General features: G+C 40.4%; 1 protein-coding gene across 2 annotated transcripts in view; it reads right to left on the bottom strand.

Moving 5' to 3' along the window:
• SHTN1 (shootin 1) overlaps positions 1 to 20,999 on the bottom strand; it is a 75,729-nt gene that overhangs the window by 10,755 nt on the left and 43,975 nt on the right. For both annotated transcript variants that reach the window (XM_035137737.3, XM_088670530.1), the window contains 8 exons: positions 19,369 to 19,515; positions 15,796 to 15,949; positions 12,704 to 12,824; positions 8,081 to 8,163; positions 6,865 to 6,971; positions 5,934 to 5,987; positions 3,683 to 3,803; positions 2,854 to 3,025 (listed from right to left, as the gene is read on the bottom strand). In XM_035137737.3, the coding sequence (XP_034993628.1) occupies positions 2,854 to 3,025; positions 3,683 to 3,803; positions 5,934 to 5,987; positions 6,865 to 6,971; positions 8,081 to 8,163; positions 12,704 to 12,824; positions 15,796 to 15,949; positions 19,369 to 19,515 (959 nt within the window). The remainder of the gene's footprint in view (positions 1 to 2,853; positions 3,026 to 3,682; positions 3,804 to 5,933; positions 5,988 to 6,864; positions 6,972 to 8,080; positions 8,164 to 12,703; positions 12,825 to 15,795; positions 15,950 to 19,368; positions 19,516 to 20,999) is intronic.

Genomic DNA, 20,999 nt, shown 5'->3' with positions numbered 1-20,999 from the left:
TATAAACAGGGCAGCCAAGTACAAAACAAGATAATGTGACTATTAAGGCATTTGAGCAAACCCAAGAGGGTTTAAATTGGCAAAGGTTCCACAAGAAAGCAAGCCCTAACCCCAAAATCCCCACGTGTGACAGCTACTTTAGCCTAAAGGAGCCGTCAAAGGACATTCAGCTGAAAGCAAGTCAAGCCTTGAAATTTACCAACAACGTTAGCACCTCTGCAACAGACTATTTCTAATGTGTATCTATAAATATAAATTAGACTATGCAATTCTTAAAAATACCGATCAGTGTCTTCTTGTTCTGGCGACAGCTAAGTGGCCCCTGCAGCAGTTGCTCTTTTGTAGCCCCCACACAGGGGTACTCCCCTAATCAGCAGTAGATTCTGAAAGGCTGCTCAGATTGCCCCAGGTAAACATTGCCAAATGGACCCACAATTCAGCAGTTTCATAATATGGCCATTGTCTACTGGCTGCATGACTAGGCCACACCAAGACTACATAGCCTCTGCAAAGCCAGTGACATTTGTTTTTACTTTTTATAATTTTAAATAAGAAGGTGTCCTTTTTTGGTTGTTGCTGAATAGGCAAGCTGCACAATCAACAGAGTTTCACGTATGCTTTTACAGCTCCTAACAACTATGACAGTCGATACAAGATCCTTTTCATGGTCAATTCATCACGCATTCTGGGAGACCTTGGGCCCCGCAATTATTTCATTTCCTTCCTTGCAAATGCAATTTCCACTTAGTTTACTAGAATAAAAGGTAGACAAAAAAGGTAGCAAGAGTAAGTAGAATCTTCTGATTAACATTATCCATCCAAAGCAGTGAAAATCCAGAACAAAGCCGTAGTTCACAGAAAAACAACAACTCATCCCTGAACTAAATTGCCTTTGTGTTTCACTAGTGGCTCACAAATGCAACAATAATGATGTCAAATTAAACAAATTTAATCAGAAAGATAGAAACTCGGTAATCTTTTATCAGGGATGTGTGAATGAGAAGAAACAAAATACAACTGGAGAGAGCTATTTCCTTTCAAAACATACTTAAAAAAAACACAAACATTTAAAACAGAATGAGATGAAAACCATAAAAGCAAGAGAAATCAGAAATAAGGTTTTTAGCCTGTTTTTACAAATGATAAAGGAAGCACACAAAAATAGGCGTGAATTGAATTTCCACTTCATTTGCTGAGATTTACCCCTTTGAACTATGAGATGCAGTTGTTTGAGAATAGGTGTTCCTTTTCCAACTGATAGAACAGGAAATCAGAGGTTTAATTAACCATGATTATAACATTTTGCTGATCTGATTTGTCTCACCTATTTCCTTTTTTCCTCTTTAAGTAATAAACCTCTTTCCTAACATCCTGGAAAGAGGACCAAACGGAAAGCATCAGAGTAGTTTATAGAAAGCTGGGGATTGTTATAAAACAAACTGACCCTCGACCGGATCTGTCTGAAGTGTGCATTTCTGAAGCAGGATTAACTCTTTGATGATTAAACAGCACTTTGAAAGAAAATGTACAGTCAGGTAATACCTTGGGCAAACCAAACTGCAGATTTATTCAGCCAAACAGATGGAAGCTTCAAAGCTCTTGATCACACCTCCAAGTAGCTCGGCATTCTGTTTACCGCTGATTAAAAGTTGCATTGCCAGCTGCATCTTAGGCCAAGAAAATATACATATTCCTGGCAAAGTTGAATATGCATTGCTGCTGCTTCTGAGATATATTATCTAATTAGTTAATGGCTAATTTGCAGTGGTATAATTCAGTTATTCAGGACTGTGGCAACCCAAGAACTGCAGCTGTCATTTAAATGGGAATGTGTACATCCCAAACACGGAAAATGAACTACAAATAAGATACGATATAAATGATATTTCAGTTTTCCTTCTTCACAGATAGTAATGGCCAAAACCTTTGTTATCTTAACTAGATTAAACTTAGGTCATTAACTAGAAGGCTCTAAGATCCAGCACTGGAATAATTTTTCATGCTTCCAGTTTCCATAGCTGAGATAAGCAAGTGCTTCAGTCAACTTTGGTACCTTGTTTGTCCATAAGGCTAATGGCTAAATTAGGGAAACGTCTCCCAATGGTCTTTATTTATCTGCTTCCATCTGTCAATTTGTTTGTTGGCAGGTTGCTGTTTAATAGTCTCAATAATGGAACATATATTTTAGAAGATTTTTTTTTGAGGAGATCTGAGTTTGGAGGTGCCACTCCTAGTTAAGGTGTATAAAAAGGATAGGGGAGGGAAAGAGAGAGAGAGAGAGAGAGAGCGCAAGCATACTGCTGCACTTCTCATCTTTGTACAGTGGTACCTCTACTTACGAATTTAATGCGTTCCGAACGCACATTTGTAAGTCAAAAAAAAAATGTAAGTCGAATCCCATAGGAATGCATTGGGAGAAAAAATCGTAAGTAGAAGCAACCCTATCTAAAAATTCGTAAGTAGAAAAAATCCTATCTAAACCGCATCCAAGATGGCGGACGGAGCTCTGTTCGTAAGTAGAAACATTCGTAAGTAGAGTTATTCGTAAGTAGAGGTACCACTGTACAAGGTCCGGTACAGAAATCGTGCAAGTGAATATGAACAGTAATCACAATTCTTTTTTTAATGCAAATGTTATTTTCTGCATTGTGCTTGATGTTTTCCGCTGAGAAGGATTTAAAAACAAAGTGCTAGCAGGAACAGGAAGTCATAGTTTTACATAACTGCTGTGTCATACATGTCTAGATCTTCTTGAAATATCAACTCCTCTTTTTGGATGGAGGGGTTTTGAAAGACCTAAATGACTTATGATCTCATTGCAAGGGGAATCATCAGCAAACATATACTACTTACTGAATGTCGGAACTTGTGCTTTCAACCATTTTATGACACTTTTCATCCGACCCCAAAGAATTGGGGCCAAGTTCTGCTGCCAGAGTTTTCTTGTTCAATCCAGACTGTGTTTCAATGGAACCCAACACTGGCATTGATTTGGATTCAGAAGAAGCCAATATTCCAATTGGATCTAAAACCCAAAGAATACAGCATCTGCATTATTAAATTACATTATTATACACTTATAGAGTGGCATTGTGCCAAAGTATTAATTAGTCCAGATCAATTTTGATCACTATATGCACCACTTTCTATTGAAGACTGTGCCACTTAAGACACACACATACCCTCACTTTTTCAAGGTTTTCTTCCCTGATGTATTATCTGAATGTGCTCACTTTTGAAAAATAATTAGCATTTTATTTGTATGTACAACTGTTCTTGGAACAACGAATAAGGTTTTCTTATTTCCTATGAGTCTGAAATCATATTCCTGATGTATAAGCTTATATAACTATCAGTTATTGTTCCTATGATACACAGGTGTTAATTTATGAACATATTGGAAAGAAAGCATATCGGTGGAAAGGATCACAATGGCTTTAGTGTCAGTGTCTGAACTTCAGAGCAGAAGGTTGCCTAGAATGGCTTTACTGAACAATGCTGGGGATGTTAGAGTGCAGCTCTTATGAGGCCATAGATCAGCCAAGAAAGCAATCAGAGCTCACTCAATTAATGAGGACTGCAATGTTAAAGGTTTCTAAAGGAAGGCAATTAGACCTTTGGAACAGCATTGAAGAGATAACATAATTCAGTTGCAGGATCAGAAAATATCTTGGTGACTTACTGCTATTATCTTGATCGGTCGTCACTTTCCTGAGCCGCAAAATTCTTTCTAATTCTGTTTCATTACTATCTGCCTCAAGGGATTTTAGGCTTCTTGAACTTGCAGATGTATTCATTGTTTCCTAAAATAAAATATATCAGTAAAATGGTCGGCCATGTGATAGTCAATAAAAGATGTCATAATCATACATCAAAATTTGCTGGAAAGCATGTAATCCTGACCTGATTACCAAAAATTCTTCATACATGGGGCTTCCCTTGAAGACTACATAAAAAGTCCAGTTGGCTCAGAATAAGGTACCCCGATTATTGACTAGAACTGGTCACTTGGAACATATCTCAACAGCATTAATAATAATAATTTCACTGACTTCCTGTTTGTTTCTATGTACAATTCAAGATGATGCTTTCAACCTATGAATGGCTTGGCACCAGAATATACTGTTGCATACTGGTGACACCTTGCCCCAATTCTCCTAATGACAACCCCCAGCGGCTTCATAGACATCAAATAACACAGGAGACAAACTTGTGCAGTGTCCCCCAGAGATCAACTAACAGTGTGCTAAGGCACGCTCACCTAATGCTACTTTCCGGAGCCGACCCTGTAAGCAGAAGGGAAAGCACCATAAAACTGCCCTCAGCTGCTGACTCATAGAGACAGTCCAAGATGTTACCATGATCAATGGCATCAAAAGCCACCAACAGATCCAGGAGAATCATCAGGGTCACACACCCCTGTTCCTCTCCTGAAGAAGGTCCTCTATCAGGAATACAATGGCTAATCCTGGTCTGAGCCCAGGGTTTGAATGGGTCAAGATAATCAGCTTCATCCAAGAGCATCTGCAACTGAATCCCTACCACCTTCTCAGTCACCTTGCCCAACAAAGGTCTGTTGGTAATTGGGCAGGAGCTGGAATAAACCTCTGAGTCCAGGGTTGTGTTTTTCAGGAATGGCCATATCACTGCTTCCTTTAAGGAAGTTGGGACCACCCTATCACACAATGAAGTATGATCTACCCAGTTAATCCTCCATGGCAGGCACAAACCAGCCAATGGGCATGTGTTGAGAGCATGTATTAAGCCACACAACTGCAAATTCTTCAAACACCTTTTAGAGTAAGTCTCCTTCCCCTTGGAACTGGTGTGGGGCAAATACTAAGCTGCATTTCCTAGCCTGCACATGTAAAACCTCGATAGTGCTCTTGCTTCACTTGACTATTGGGAAGAAAATGGAAAATGCAGCACATTAATTCTTAAAATTGGCACATCTTTCAAGTTTTCAGCAAAACAGCACTTAATTCCCAATGTTTCCTTCAATTAACTTAAATCCTGCATTTTGTTAGTATTCTGAATTTAACAGAGGAGGCATATTATTAACACGTAACTCCTTGGTATTGTGCTCATGCTACAGATCTAGTAGCAAAGGAAATAAAGTAAGGTGTTTTACATCAAGCTTGAAATGGAACAAATTAATATCACTTTGTTTACAACAATTATACGGAGACCTACACAAAATGCATAATTAGCACAGTAACAATATGCATATAAGGATTTAGCTTTACACCTCCCAACCTTATTTTTCCTGTCTCACTGTGCTAATGACTAGCCTGGCAAATGTACTAGAAGTTGGTTTTATCGGGTGTTCCTTTTTTACTTTTTATAGTGAAGAGATTTGCATGGAACCAGTTAGATCTATTAGAGCAGGTACTAAGATCAGCTGAAATTAGGCAGGCATAAATCTGTCAATTTCAGTTTCTCATTTTCCCAATCTTAAATTAGGTTCTCCACATTTCCATATTACTTTGTGGTGTTTTTTTTTTAAAGGTCTCCTCAGCATGTAAGTGCCAATTTCTCCTAATGTACACATTTTTGCATGCAATTCCCTCTGATGTAGTGCATTTTAAATGTTATTTTCACACATGTATGCATTATATACACATTTTACCCTAGTATATTAATTTTTATACCCATTGCTTGGCTGGAGAACAGCACTGTAAAATTTGGAGAAGCACAAAATTTGAAGGATGGGCATGTTTCAGGAAGTGAGAATCTGATCCAAATTTCTTCCCCATCCCTAGGTGAAATATTTGGAATGTCACATGAGCTCACGTAATTAAATAAGAAAAAGAAAACATAATTCTGAACATCTGTCTACATCCGCCCATCTTCTTTCCCTTGGGGCACTTTTCAGCAATGACACAAGGACACAAAGTACAATGCAGAGGAGTTGTTTTCTCTCTTTTTCTTACCAGAATTCCCTTTAACTCTTTCATTGCACTCTCAGAGGGTTTGGGTACTTCTGGCTGTAAATGAAAACAAAACACCCATCTAGGTAATGTAATTTTGCAGACGTTGACTAAAGCACTTAAGGCAAAAGAGGAAAACTGGAGGCAAGGCTATTGGAAGAGGCTTTTCACCACAAAGAAATAAACTGGACTACGCTAGCTTCCCAGTAGGTGGGTTCCTGTTGCCTACTAGGAGGGAGTGGGGTGAGGTGGAAGGGAGGTTGGTGTGGTGCAAACATGCTGACATGAATTGGCTCTGCTGGTGGGTTTGCACTACACTGACCTCCCCCACATCAGTAAGCAGCAGTGACGTACCTTGCAGGAAGCTAGCACAGAAATTTGATCTCACCCAGTGACTGCTTCTGAATGAAGTAATATAAATCAGATGAACCTTAATAGTAGAAAATGGTTTGGGAAACTTTCAAAAAAGTTATTATTTTGCTATCTGCCTGGCTCATCTCCCCTTGAAAGGGGAAAGAAATGAGTATGGTCTTATAACTTAGTCATATAAAAGGCTGCATTAACTCTGCAATCCAGGTTGGAGTGCCTCAGAGGCTGTTACCCTCCTTTCCTCCTGCCCAACATAATCAACCCCATTTATTCTGACAGATTATGGCAAGTTCTTTCTTTCACAGACGTTAGCTAGGGGTCAGTTTGAAGAGACACATTGGGAGAGTGAGCCTCCCCCTCTGATTACTTTTTAGCAACCTACAGTTTATCTATCAATAGGCAGGGATGATGAGAGTTGTAGTCCAACAATATTTGGGGACTCAAGGTTGAATTACACTGCACTAGAGGAGCTTCGGGACCCTTCTAATCTCCTGGAACAGAGCATGTATTTTATAATAACACAGTTCTCCCCCCACTATGTTTTACATGCAAGTTGTTAACAAACCTTTGTCTTAGAACGGTTGGTCTGATTAACAGGTCTAAGGTGAACCCCCTTTTTAATTCTATCCATCATTTCTTCAACAGCTTGTCTCTTTAGATCCGATACTTCTCCTGTTGCAAAACAAGAAAAAAGTCAAATTACTTTCTTTCAGGAGGTTCCTTCCTTTCGTTGTAAATTGAGGAAAACAAAGAGCCAGGAAAAAACAGCCTTCCTGACTCACACGGCTTAAGAATATTGATTTCCAAACCGTACCACAGAAGTTATAAAGCTAGAATTATGGATGGGATTTGGAAGGGAAATGGTTATTTTTATTTTAAAATATTTCATATTACTTTGCCAGCTCATATTAGGTGCTCATGCTACTACTTACTCAATGCTTTGACTTGCTACCAAGTTAACCTGGAATTCTACCAGCAGTTTCTGATTTACAAAAATAAGGTGGGTCCAAAAAATATACATCTCAAGTGTCAAATGCCAAGGTGAACAAGTGCATCTTCAGCATTTACTGAAAGCTGCATAATGAAGGTGTCAGACACACCTCTGTGGGGAGGAAGTTCTACAAATTAGGGGCTGCCACAGTGAAGACGGTGGTTCAGAACCTGAAGACACACTGCTACTGCCCTAAATTGCCCCCCCCCCCCCGTTACACACATTCGCCCTCCAACATGCAGAAGGCCATGGGGGATGGGCACTGGGATATGGATGGAGCTAGTGTACACAACCCTGATCTCCCCCTCATTCCCTGAATGACTGAAAAGGGCTAACAATGGTTCTTACAATTCAAGAACACAGGAGCATAATAGCCTAGCTGGTTCACGCCAGTGGTCCATCTAGCCCATCATCCCGTTCTAACAATGGCCAATCAGATTCCATCAGGACCCGAGCATGGGAGCACTCTTCCCTCCTGTGGTTTGCAGCAACTGGTATGGAGAAGCATTACTACGGTACCTCAGATCGTGTAGACAGAGCATAGTCATCATAGCTAGTAGCCATTGATAACCTTAATATCCTCCATGAATTTGCCCAGTCCTGTTTTAAACCCATCCAAGATGGTGGCCATCACTACCTCTAATGCGAAAAGGTTCTGCAGTTCCAATGATGCACTGTGTGAAGTGAAATGAAAAGCTTTCTTATGTAAATCAAGTACCTAGAAAGCTCAGATATCACCTTATTGCACTAGGAGCAAGGTTGATTTTGCTGGGAAGAAAATGTGCTGTACCTGAGCCTTGCTGAGATGCCTTTTCTTTCTTCGCCATGCTGCTATTTGCATGAGACTTCTTACGAATCATTGACATCAGCGACCTTTCACAAAGTAAAGATGGAAGACAGTCACTCAAGCTTTCTCTTGAACCTGACTCCTGCACTTACAGAAGCAACTTAGCACACTTAGTTGCCTGTAGTCCCATTTGACGAGAAGGCATAACAAACACTTGTAGGACTGTTCCTATGACATGCATTGTGGAAAGAGCTGGCATTAACCGACAAACAGCTAAGCTTTCTTATTGACATGCGTGTTCAAACACTGCCAGGCAGAGGCAGAAATGTCACACCTCCTTAAAATCATTTTTTTAAAAAATACACCGAACGTATTATTTGTTTCACAATTGCTGTTGACAAGGCATAGTGCAAAACACTCAAGATCTGAATATTAAAAGGTAACATGGCACCATGACATATGTGACAAAATAAAGCCTTCTCACACAATAAAAAATTGAAGGGTTAGGAACGTTAACATAACGCATTACACTCTAGAGAACAATGCCACCCAGCAGGGAGCCTCTATATTGTCCCCTCGTTTCGACAGTATGTATTTGCTGGAATAGGGCTACTGGTAAACAAACAAAATGAGAACAGTAAATAAAAACCCTCACATTATCTATGCTTTTGGTTCAATCTGCAAGGCATGATATTTATCTTAAACAGGCACTACCAAGTCAATATTTGACCAAATATGAGAGGTTTGCTGTCATTCCTTCCTCCTTTCCTTTTATTTTAATACAAAAAGCTTTCAACATGCCTTAAAGGGGGGAATAGGGGGAGCTGTTGTTATTATTATGTGTCTGTACCTGGATGTCTTGAGCACCTTTTAAAATGCTAAATGGCAGGCAAATGAATAAATAAATCCAGTGATCTTCGAAACAGCCACCACAATTGCCTGCAATGTTTGGAGGATAAGCACATTTGAGAACGGCAAGAACACTTCCAAAGCATAAAGGCTAACCTGCATGACAGGTTGCATGCTGATTAAATTGAAATTGACCAATTTTCATTCTCTGTGTTAAAAAGGATCAAAGTGTGCCCCAACCTTTGTGCAGTACGCCAGTGACAATAGTGCAATGTCTGTTACAAGTATAATGGACAGAAAGGATGCCTATCCCTCTCTCTCTCAAAAGGAAACTAGATGCATTTATTTATCTATTTTAAATTATTATCTTCCATTCTCCCTCCATGAGATCAGAGAAGTTGACAGTAAAATAACAACAAACACACAGTATAAAATATGAACAAATTGAGAAAAGAGTGAGGCCACGAAGAGGTGGGGCTGCCACAGAAAAAGCCCTTTCCCACACTATCAGCTTATGAATCACTGAAGGGGCAGTTGGAAGATCTCAATTCTTGGGCAGGATTGTACAAAACAAGTTGGTTCTTCAAGTACCGTGGTTCCAAACATATATGTACATGCATATGGCCTCTCTTTCTTCTTTTTAAGTAAGCCCATCCCACAGAAACAAAAACAAAAGCAACCAAATCTAAACTTTAACACATTGGCAAGGCAACAGAAGAGAAGAGGTACATGAGCAAAAGGCTGTTTGGTCTGCAGAAGGGCTTAACTGCAATTAACTGAATAACTCCTGTTTCTTTGGCCAATCATGTTATCATAGCAAGTGAGAGCAATTTATGGGGTGTTGCACTGACAACAAGACATAACTCAATATGTTTAATGGATCACTTAAAAAAATTCCTTTCTTGTGAGTAAACAAGTTTACAATCTCTTAATTTAACACCTTTGCAAAAAAACAAATTTACAATTCGTTAATTTAACACATTGAAATGGTGTAATTGGTGTGATTTTTTGATATATTGGACTTATTAATAAGACTTAGCTGACCCAATACTTTATGGAAGGAGAAAGAATAAACAAAATTCCTTTCAGCTTACCCCCACCCCCGTAAAGACCTATTAGAGACTAAAAATGAAAACACAAATGCCAGTGTTAACCTCAAAAGAATTAAAGGACATTGTTTTGTGTAGAAATGAGATGGCTTGTATATCAACTACATGAAAGTTCAGAATGATTTAAAAGACCAGCAGGATGATGCATATAAAATAATTGTTAAAAAAGGTGTCTAATAGTAGATGGTTGGAGGAACACAAGACTAAGTCTAGGGTGTGGGGAGGGAGTAAAGAAAAAATATTTTCCCCCATCAAACACTTCATATCTTCTTTATTAGTATATAATACCAAGCTAGAATCAAACCCCTTTCCGACTTCAGTATCATTACCAGGAACCAGACAAGAGTTAAGAATTAATTGAGTTTTAGGATAATAGTTTAATCAGTGTATCCAGCAGACTATCTGATGGAAATATAGCTACTATTCTGAGATATTAGTAACTGTGCTCATCAAATGTAAGAAAGCATGCAAAAAAATCTTCCATAATCAGTTATCAATTTTAGATCTGGAATGTTTTAGGTTACACAAAATAATAATTAACTAATAATAACACCCATCATTCTGCCCAGACATTGAGGTCCAGCGCCAAGGGCCTTCTGGTGGTTCCCTCGTTGTGAGAAATGAAGTTACAGGGAACCAGGCAGAGGGCATTCTCCGTAGTGGTGCCCACCCTGTGAAACACCCTCCAATCAGCTGTCCAACAGATAAACTATATGACTTTTAGAAGACATCTGAAGGCAGAGGGGCATTTTAATGTTTGATGTTTTATTGCGTTTTATATTTTGCTGGAAGCTCCCCAGAGAGGCTGAGGCAACCCAGTCAGATGGGCAGCAAATCAACAACAACAACAACAACAACAACAACAACTTTATTATTTATATCCTACCCGTCTGGCTTGGTTTCCTTACAGCATATATAAAAACATAATAAAACATCAAACATTAAAAAACAGAATATCTTAAACAGACAATAAATAGCTTTACAATGATGATTTAAGATATCATTCATTCAGCTGTTGAAAACACGAACCTATAGTATGCCTTCATCTAGGCTTTTTAGATCATGTGTGAATATCATTCTGCATGAAGTACTTCATAGATTTAAAACAGATTATACTCCTGCCTGGTTTTGGAATACCACAGAAAAGCTTTTAAGAGATACAGTACTGAGCACACTGGGAACATGGCATGCAAAGAATCAACGGAGTAGCTGTTCTCTTCAAATAGACCAAAATTGCACTGGAAGTAAATAAAGCAGTTGGGCTGAGTAAAAAGATTAAGCAAATCACATGAGGCAAAAGGAAGGTAGAAACAGGAGGCTTACAATTTGGGAATTCATGTGACTGAATTGGATGCTTTATGGCAGGCTAAGTTTCCATTAAAACTGCACATATTTAAGTTACACATTGATACATGCATTGAAAAACCACTCTTGTTCAGAAAGTTTGGAACAATAAATTGCAAGGAAGCATTCATCCTTACAATTTTTCCCTATGTTATAATGTCTGTTCTTGCTGAATGCTAAGCACACGCAGCTAACAATTACTATGTTTTAATGGGTTTGGATTCATGCAATGTCCCAGGACCCCTGCAAACCACCTGCCGTAATTTTGCTTTGAGACAAAGAGAATAACTCCAAACTTCTTAATGGCAGTGCGTGGCTGATTCCTGAGATCACCTGCATATAGGCCACAGGATATACTGCTAGTAGATTAGATAATTAATATAATTATAGAATTTTAGAGTGAGAAGGGACATTGGAGGTCATTTAATCCAGCTTCCTGTTATAATGCAGGGTCCATGAAAGATGGTTGCCCAGCCTCTGACCAAACACCTCCAGCAAAGAGCTCACCAACTCCCAAAGCAAACAGGTATTAACAGCCTGAGTGTCCTGGAGAATGGGTTATGCAACAGGTTAAAATTGTAGAAATTACATATGAACTGAGTATATGTATTTGAATTTGGTTTCATCCAGCCACCCAACCTGTTTTTCTTCCTAGGAGGCAAAAGCTCATATTTATCCTCACTATGCTTATAATTAACTCCTAAAACAGATCCTCTGTGGGCCGGACTGGTGCAGTGCTGGAAATCACATCTGTGCATGTCCGCAACGCCGAAAACCGCTTCTGCGCATGCCCAGATGCCAAAAAATTTTTGCGTCTGCGAATGCACAGAAGCAATTTCTGAAGCCACAGAAGAGAGTCCCCGCGCCATGCTGTGCTGGGTTAGCACAGCGCGCCGGGACTCGCCGAGCGGCTGGCTCAGTTCTGGGGTGGCTCGTAGGCCGGTTAAACGGCCTCCATGGGCTACTTCCAGCCCATGGGCCACATGTTGCCGACCCCTGTCCTAAAAACATATACTTCTGACCAGGAGCAGCGGGCAGAGAGGATCATGGCAATGCAGCAGTAGCACTGCTGCCATTTACCGAAAGGGAAAGGAAGAGGAGAGAGGTGGTGGGGAGCTTGGCACTGTGAGGGCACATCTGTGGAGACAATCCAGTTTCCCCGCCACTCACCTGCACAGTTGTGACCTCCCTGCCACCTCAGTAAGTGGTTGCAATGTCACTAATCAGGAGACCAGGGCTGTAATGCAGCTCCTTCATCCTGGCCACTCCTGCTTCTGTCTAAGCAAACAGTGTAAAGAACCAGTAAGTATATAATTTTACTTACCTTATTGGATTTGGAGGTGGAGGAGGTGGAGGAGGAGGAGGAGGAGGAGGAGGAGGTGGTGGTGGTGGTGCTGGTGGTATAACATTTTCTGATTGGTGTATTCTTTTTTGAAGCTCTTCGACTACACAGAGACAGAATCGAGCCCTCAGCTAAAATGCTCCTCTACCCATATGTATTTAAATGATGCATGCAGGGGGTTGGCAAAATGCTACAGCTTGACAGAATCAATTAGGTACGGAGAGTCAGTAAGTATCCTATACAGAAATAATTTCACAGTAAAAAACAAAAAACAAAACCTGAGAAACCTGCATTTTGGAGATTTTATTAAAATAACTAGGATGAAGATATCAAAGCCTCTCTTCTATCACTGTCTGTTTTCTTATGATCTTAGTATTTTTGTAAGGAGAAAATGTCATCACGCTGCCATTCGTGTGGCTGTCAACAGGCAACTATGCAAACTGTACAGCATGATAGCAGGTGGACCGATAGCAAGAAAAGCAGGCAGACGACTCAACTGAGCAGGATGGCAGAGCAAGTCGATGAGCAAGCAGGCAGCCAGGTGGCCCAGGAAAGTCTTCCCACGTTCCCTGTTTTACCACTGCCACCTGCCTGTTTGCTCAAGTGTCCAGGCAGCCAAGTGGCTGGGTCCAGGCAGGCTTTCACGCGCTCCCTGTCATTCTCTCTCTCTCCACAGTTCAACCAAAACTCCTCCCTCATAGCTTGCCCCCAAATCTAAGAGCCCACTGCCATTTGCACTGAAGAGGGGAATGAGGAGGAAGAAGAAGTATTTCCCTTTTTTGCCCTGCACTGCCACCCATTTCCTCCTGTAGGTGGGCTTGGCAAGCAACATAAGCAGGGACAGCAGTTCCTAGTGCTATCCTAATGAGGAAGCAATAATTTATTTATGCAAGTATGGAAGGAAATGCAATGGCTGCCGCCGTCATGTGCCAGACTTTTGCTTTTGAAGGTAAAGAAGCTGTCTGCTTAGTTTTCTGGGAGAAATAATAATAATAATAATATATTATTTATACCCCGCCCATCTGGCCGGGTTCCCCCAGCCACTCTGGGCGGCTTCCAAAAAAACAGAAATTCTAAAATACAGAAATCCATCAAACACATCTCTGATCATAGCACTCCCTAAATATATAGTCTTTGGTTTCCCTTTTGCATGTTCAATTTTTATGAGTGTTGGAATAACAATTAGGAGGGATGAAAATATCTAGATCCAGGTCCTTTGCAAATAAAGGATCAGTGAAGTCAAATGAAAATGTATGGATTCCATAGAAGCATCATTTATCTCTTTTTTCTGAGTTCATGGGTCCAACTTAATAGTGTCCTTTTGGGCTGGTCTCTGTTGCTAAACTTGGAAGATGAATCTAGGACACAAAATTGCATGCTGGGAAAGGCAACCAGCTTTGGCTCTTAAAACTAAATGTTTTTGTACTGATAACTGGTTTTCTTTACTCATATTTCATAATACGAGTGGGCATGCTACCACTTCGAAATCCCTGAAGAATCATTAGTGGCTTCTTCCTTCTCACTTTTTGATATAGTAAACAACCATTATTTTTATCGTTCAGATAATAGCTGAATGTGGCAGCCATTAAAGGACGCCATCAAGTTGAAATGTAGTCAATACATATACTCAGGTAATTTATTTTGTGTCCTATAGTGGTCCCTGAGTGGGTTCCCTTGGTAATTTCCATAGGTTTTCCAGTCACTTTACAAGGCTGTGATTAATTTAACACACAACACTGTAAAACAGTTTTAGGACCTTGCACAAAGGCATTAGTATGTTTTTCTTTTGACATTTTCCATCCACGTAATCCAGCTGCTTTAGGATAGTTAAACAGTACTTCCCCTGCTGGTAACTGTATTTTGAATTTATTAAGAAATGGCAATCTTAGATAAAGAGTAGTAAATTACAGTTTTTAGCATTTAATAGGTACGATGCTGTAAGCTGGTCAGGCACCATCCTGGCAAATAAGTCTTTGGTAACAACTAAATTACAGTAGTTTATCCATACTGTATGCATTCTAAGTGGTTTTGTCAGTGTTCCTGATGTCTTGCTTTAGCCTATAAACTGGACAAATAACAGCCAGCAAGTCAGACAGTTTCTACAGTCAGATAGTGAGGGGTAAATGTTTTGCCTGATGTGCAGGGAATTAGCCACACAGCTCCCATGGATTTTAGCCATTAACACCCATGGGAGTTGCAAAGCTAATTCCTTCTGCATAGCCTTCGACACAGCATTTACTTTTTAAAATGTCAGTCGCATAAGGGCACATAACGTGTTGTTGCTTCCCAACTCTCACTGCAAAGCACTAAATCATTTCTTGGAATATACTAATAACTTCTGCAACTAGAATGTCGTGAGGATATATATTTTTTAATCCCTATGTGGCCTCTGCATTTGGAAGAAAGAATACCAACTGAGTGAATACAAAAGGGTTAGACAAGGTGGTCGTGATGCAACTTAAGTCCTGCTGGTTTGAATGGGGAATAAGTGCACCGAGCTAAGGCTGCAATCCAAACTCACTCACTCACCCCTGCCTGTGGAGCAACTACATCCACAACCCAGCCACTCACGGTGGCCACAGAGAAAGTGGTGGGAGGGCAACCAAGCCCTGCACAAGCTCCAGACTGATGCACTGATAGGGTGCAGATCAAGTCCAGTGTTGCCACAGTGACTGGAGGACTGGATCAAGATCCAGCCAATCCCGGGCTGGCTCAGCTCCTCACTGCCCTTAGAACAGCCTGTTTGGGGACTTTCCAATGGTGGGAATATCACCAACAGGCCTCTCTGCCCCTCAGCCAGGTGAAATGAGCAGTGGGATGCTTCCACTCAATCCAAAACACACACAGAGAGACAGCCTGGTGTAAGGGGCATTTGGATTGCTTTCTTTTGTAAACATAAATTACAAAACACATATTTATGAAGTTCTGGTCACAAATATAGCTTGAAAACTCTGAACACTGGTTATCATTAAACAACATGGTTATGTCTTGACTGGAGTTCACATTTAATTCTATCTGTTTTACATCCATCATACTAAGATTGAATATGGTATCAAATTTATTCAATATTTTACCTGAATTCTTTAGGTTTTTAACTTTTTCTTCAGCACTCTGGTATTTTTCCTCCAATTCTTTTTTATCTTCTTCTAAAAGTTCTAGCTGCTGTTTAAGGGATTTGATTTCCTTATTCAAGACTTCGTTAGCTAATTGTTCCTCCAGTTCTTCAACCTATTATTGACAAATACAAAATTGTAATGAAAATCAACATCTTGTTTTGTCCCACCCACCAACTTGACAAAGAAGCACATCCAACCAAGTCAAGCTAATGACTCCCCAGAACCCAAAAAATTATCTGGCAGTAGAAAAACTGGGATCCTGACAATATGTAACAGAATACAGTCGGAACTTGGATCCCAAACGCCTTGGTATTTGGATGTTTTGGCTCCTGAATGCTGCAAACGTGTTCCGTTTTGCAAACTTTTCTTTGGAACCCGAACGTCCAACGGGGCTTCCGATTGGTTGCAGGAACTGCAGCCAATCAGAAGCCGCGCTTTAGTTTCTGAACATTCTGGAAGTCGAACGGACTTCTGGAACGGATTCCGTTCGACTTCTGAGTTACCACCAGTTACGTACTCTAAATGTTGTTATTCAAACTTAATAGTTCAAGGTTTAAGAAATATGCTCAAAATGAAGAAGCACTTGTAGCATTTATGGATGTATTGGGTTTTTTTAATAAATAAAAAATCTGTTCTACTCCAGAATTTCCAAGTTTTATAATGCAATTTTATAACGCAATCCCAAGAGTGGTCAGGGGAGAGTGGGATCCATGATTGCCTCCCAAGTCTTCCGAGGGCAGATCAATGGGGGAAGAGAACCGACATATTTTTCTTCCATTTCACACCAGCTCCAGGCTTAGAGTAACCATTAATCATACTCAGAGTAGACACACAGAGCTCGATAGACTTGAGCAGGCACCCCCAAACTCAGCCCTCCAGATGTTTTGGGACTACAACTCCCATCATCCCTAGCTAACAGGACCAGTAGTCACGGATGGTGGGAATTGTAGTCCCAAAACATCTGGGGGGCCGAGTTTGGGGATGCCTGGACTTGAGAAACTCGTTCATTGATTTTAGCAGGTCTGCTCTTAGTATGACTTAGTTGGATATTACTCTCAGTTTTGAAGCTACAGTCTGAACTATTGTATACTCCACTCTTGTGGCTACAGCGTTGGGCATAACTACTACTGAAAACAATGGACTACACATGTCACAAGCCAGATTTTTAAACCTGCAGCATGGTTAATTTCCTGAGATGCCTGACAGTTGCTTAAAATCAGAAAATCCATTCATCTAGCCCAATGTTGGCACAAGCAGTTAACCAAAATACTGTATATGAAGAACAGGACAAAAATCTCCCCCTTGGAGAGCCATGAAGATCTCATAATTTGGTTTGTATTCAACTAGAATGTTGTTTTGTCAATTATTATTTTACAAAACACTTCAATTCTGGAGTGCCTAAACGTTTTAAAGAGGATTTAAAAGAGGGGAGCGTACACCTTCTTACAAGGTTTTTTTTTATCTCAAGCAATAAAACACTAATGCAAGTTATTAAATGGCTGCATCTGTTAAATGTTATTATTCACACACTCTTTCTTTTACCCCTGCTGTTTGCAATGGGTGAATTATAGAATAGTCAGGTTGAAGGGCTGAGACACGGTAAAATAAAGACCTCTCTGCCCCTGCACACAATTTGAACAAATTTAGAAAACCATCCTTTCCCAGAATCTGGGAATTACTCCCAATGTATAAATACACAAACATGTGTGCATTATGTTTTTGAAGCAATCGCTGCTTTCTTTTTACTATTCCTAAAAATTGGGGAAATAACATGGCTTCAATTTTAACTATTATCCAAACAACTTAGTAATTGGTTCCAGTACTGTAGATTGCTAAAATCTCCATCAAATGCAAACCAATAGAAATCCAAATAATTCATCTCCAAAATATTCAAAATACTTCCGGTGCCATTTGCTCATGTGTGTATCATCTACTTTGCATATGTAGTTTGTTAGCCTGCTTTCTTTCATCAGGACTTAAAAGACAAGGGAACATACTTTCTGTTTATTTGAAGAGATACCCAGAAACTACCTCCTCCTTTTAAAGGCCACAGTGTGGTGTCTCAGTGGCCTGCTTTACTTGTTATGCTAAGCCAATCTCTGCCTTAGACAAGTGTCTGAGCATGTGGGACTTCTGGAGAAGAGCTCATGGCCCAGTTCTTTTTACTACTGCACTGCGCCAACCTGCATCAAAAATTGATCTTACTTACAGCACCTGATTAGTCTGGAGAGAGCTTAACTATGACTCTGGGTTTTGGATGACATACTAAGGAAAACCTTTGACTTATGCTCCATCCATACTTGTCCCATGATTTCAAGTCACAGGTCCAAGACTTTCTTCTTCTTTTTAGCAGCCACTTTCTTTGGGAGAACCCGCTGTTTACTGCTAAATCAGAACAAACGTCAGTTGAGCTTTTTGTGGATTGTTCTGAGTCAGCAGGAAAAAATGGATTTCCCTGGGGAAAGCAAATAAAAGCACTTGGACCCATGACTTGAAATTACAGTACAAATGGTAGTGTAGCAGCAGCAAAAAAAGAAAAAAGGACCAGGGAGTTTACAAAACAATTATAAGCTCCTCTCTGGAGATCCAGGCATTCTCATTAAGCCAAAGAATCACAGAATTGTAGATTTGGAAGGGACCCAAACGTCATCTAGTCCAACCCCCTGCATTGCAGGAATCACAGTCCCGGTCTTCCAGCCCCAGAACGGCTGGCTGTGTTGCTCCTCTGGCTTAGCCTCTTCAGCACCCACTTTGGGAGGATGGTCAGAACCTCCCCCCAATTATTTGGGATGCTGTTAAGCTTCACTGTGCAGTCCAGAATCTCACTAACAATGTGCAGAAGGGGATGGATATTTCAGGCTGGTTTAGACAACTTTTTAGTTGGACGACCACTTTTAGTATTTCATATTTGTAATGTTTTATTGGCTTTTTAATGCATTTCTAATTTTATTATTGTAAATTGCTTCAGGACCCCTCTGGATATGTGAAGTGATATGTCAATATGATAACCTAAACTAAATTAAACCAACTTGATAACTTACAATGAGAAGTGGCTTGCAAGGCGGGTCAGAGCCACTACCCTAGCTTCCTGGAAGGTGGATCACTGTTGCCTGTTGCTTACTGGGAGGAAGAAACAGAGGAGATGGGGAGAGGGAAGCATGGTGCAAACACACTATCAGGGGTGCAGGATTGCCTTAGTTCAGGCATCCCCAAATTCGGCCCTCCAGATGATTTGAGACTACAGTTCCCATCATCCCTGACCACTGGTCCTGTTAGCTGGGGATGATGGGAGTTGAAGTCCCAAAACATCTGGAGGGCCAAGTTTGGGGATGCCTGACTTAGTTGGTGTGTTTGTACTGCACTGAACTCCCCACTGCCTTACCTCTCCCCTTCTCCCTCCCATTAAGCAACAGTGGCCCAAAGCTCTGTCCCACTCAGCGAGCTACTTCTGCTTACTATATATTCTTCAGTTTGGGAAGACAGATGGCAGAAACAAAGCACACCACAGTCACTGAAAAGTACAGTACTTACCTTTTGCTGGTGTTGCAGCCTCTCTTCCTCCAGTATTTGATTCAGCTTGGCATTTTCATCCAAAGCTTTCAAAAGCTGTTCGTCGGGGCCAGCATTTTGCAGGAGAAGCTGACTTTGCCGCTTCAGTGTTTTTTGTTCAATAAACATCTACCAAACATGATCAAAATGCAAATTAGATCATTTGCCCAGCATTTATTCAAACCCGGGTATATGGGAAATTGGTTATCTAGCATCCAGATGGAGCAGGCATCAGGAAAATCTACAGGCACACACCAGAAACTTGCCACCTCCTCTATCTAGGAAACATTCAGGATCTCAGCAGGTCAATGCTAAGAGCAAATGACTGGACTGTACCCTAAAGTCTGCTTAGTCTTCTATTAAAGTCGCTCCAAAGGAAAAAGGCATTATTTTACAATGGTGGAAAAGCTGGAAAAGAAGCGCCGGCTCCCTCGGCCAATAATTCGAGATGAGCGCGCAACCCCAGAGTCGGTCACGACTGGACCTAATGGTCAGGGGTCCCTTTACCTTTATTCCTCATAGGAATCTTTATGGATTGTCTGATTTCAGATCTGTCACCCACCCCCAAACACTGCCCCATTTCTTTTTTGTAGAATGACTTGTTTCTGGGCACAGACTAGTCAGGGGCTTAGCTAGATGCTCCGGCACCCGGAGCGGCGGGGGAGGGTGAGCTGCCCACGGGGACGCCGCAGAGATTTGCCCACGGGGGTAGTGCAGCGATCCGCCCAGGGGGGCGGTGCAGCGAGCTGCCCACAGAGTCCACCTGGCGGACGCAAGCCCCACGCTGCCGTTTCGGGCAGCACGGGCCCCCAAGTATAAACAATTTCTGAAATTTATTAGAAATTATCCATATAAAATTAGAAATCTAATAAAACAAAATGCATGGGAGAGACAAGCCCAGTAATAACAGCAAAAGAGAGGTAGGGAAATTCCACTCATCCTAAATGTTCATGCTTATTCCTAGCCAAGATACTATCTTTATCCAGATTTAGAGTTTTGAAATGTAAATATACTAGGATATATAGTAAATATACCAGATATATGTAAATATACCAGATATAGATTAGAGTTTTGAAATGTAAATGTACTAGGAAAAGAAATCAAATAAGATTTGAATACAATAGACTTGAGTTTCAATTATCCAACGTATCTGGAAAATAACTAATAATAATATCTAGACGTCTGCACAGGAGTATGTGAAGGACGTTTGGGTGATCAGGTATAGATAAATGAAGTTCAGATTATTTGGAACTTGTGCTGTACTGAAATATTATTTCAAATTAATCTTTTACATTTAAAAGATGGTGTCTCTCTATTTGAGCACTCATAACAAAATGCATAACAATTTCCTTTTGTTCCTTATGCTGAAGTCGCTTTCCTACTTCATTAAAACTGCTTCTTAATGAACAACAGATGTGTCTGGTATCAGAAGGTGAGGGATTTTAAAATAAAATAAAATATGAAAGGCAATATTGCCTATTTCAGCATGAGGTAGGATCTTCTGTTTAAGGAGGAAAAAAAGTAAAGTAATTATTTTAAAATGACTAAGAAATTCATTTGTAGTGCAGCAAAAGCAGAAATGTGTTTTAGTATTACTGTATTAGAAATAGAAT

The sequence above is a fragment of the Zootoca vivipara genome, chromosome 5 (genome assembly GCF_965207765.1).
Source record: "Zootoca vivipara chromosome 5, rZooViv2.hap1.1, whole genome shotgun sequence".
NCBI classification, from domain to species: domain Eukaryota; kingdom Metazoa; phylum Chordata; class Lepidosauria; order Squamata; family Lacertidae; genus Zootoca; species Zootoca vivipara.
The sequence above is the reverse complement of the archived record's forward strand: the minus strand, read 5'-3'. Positions and strand labels throughout refer to the sequence as shown.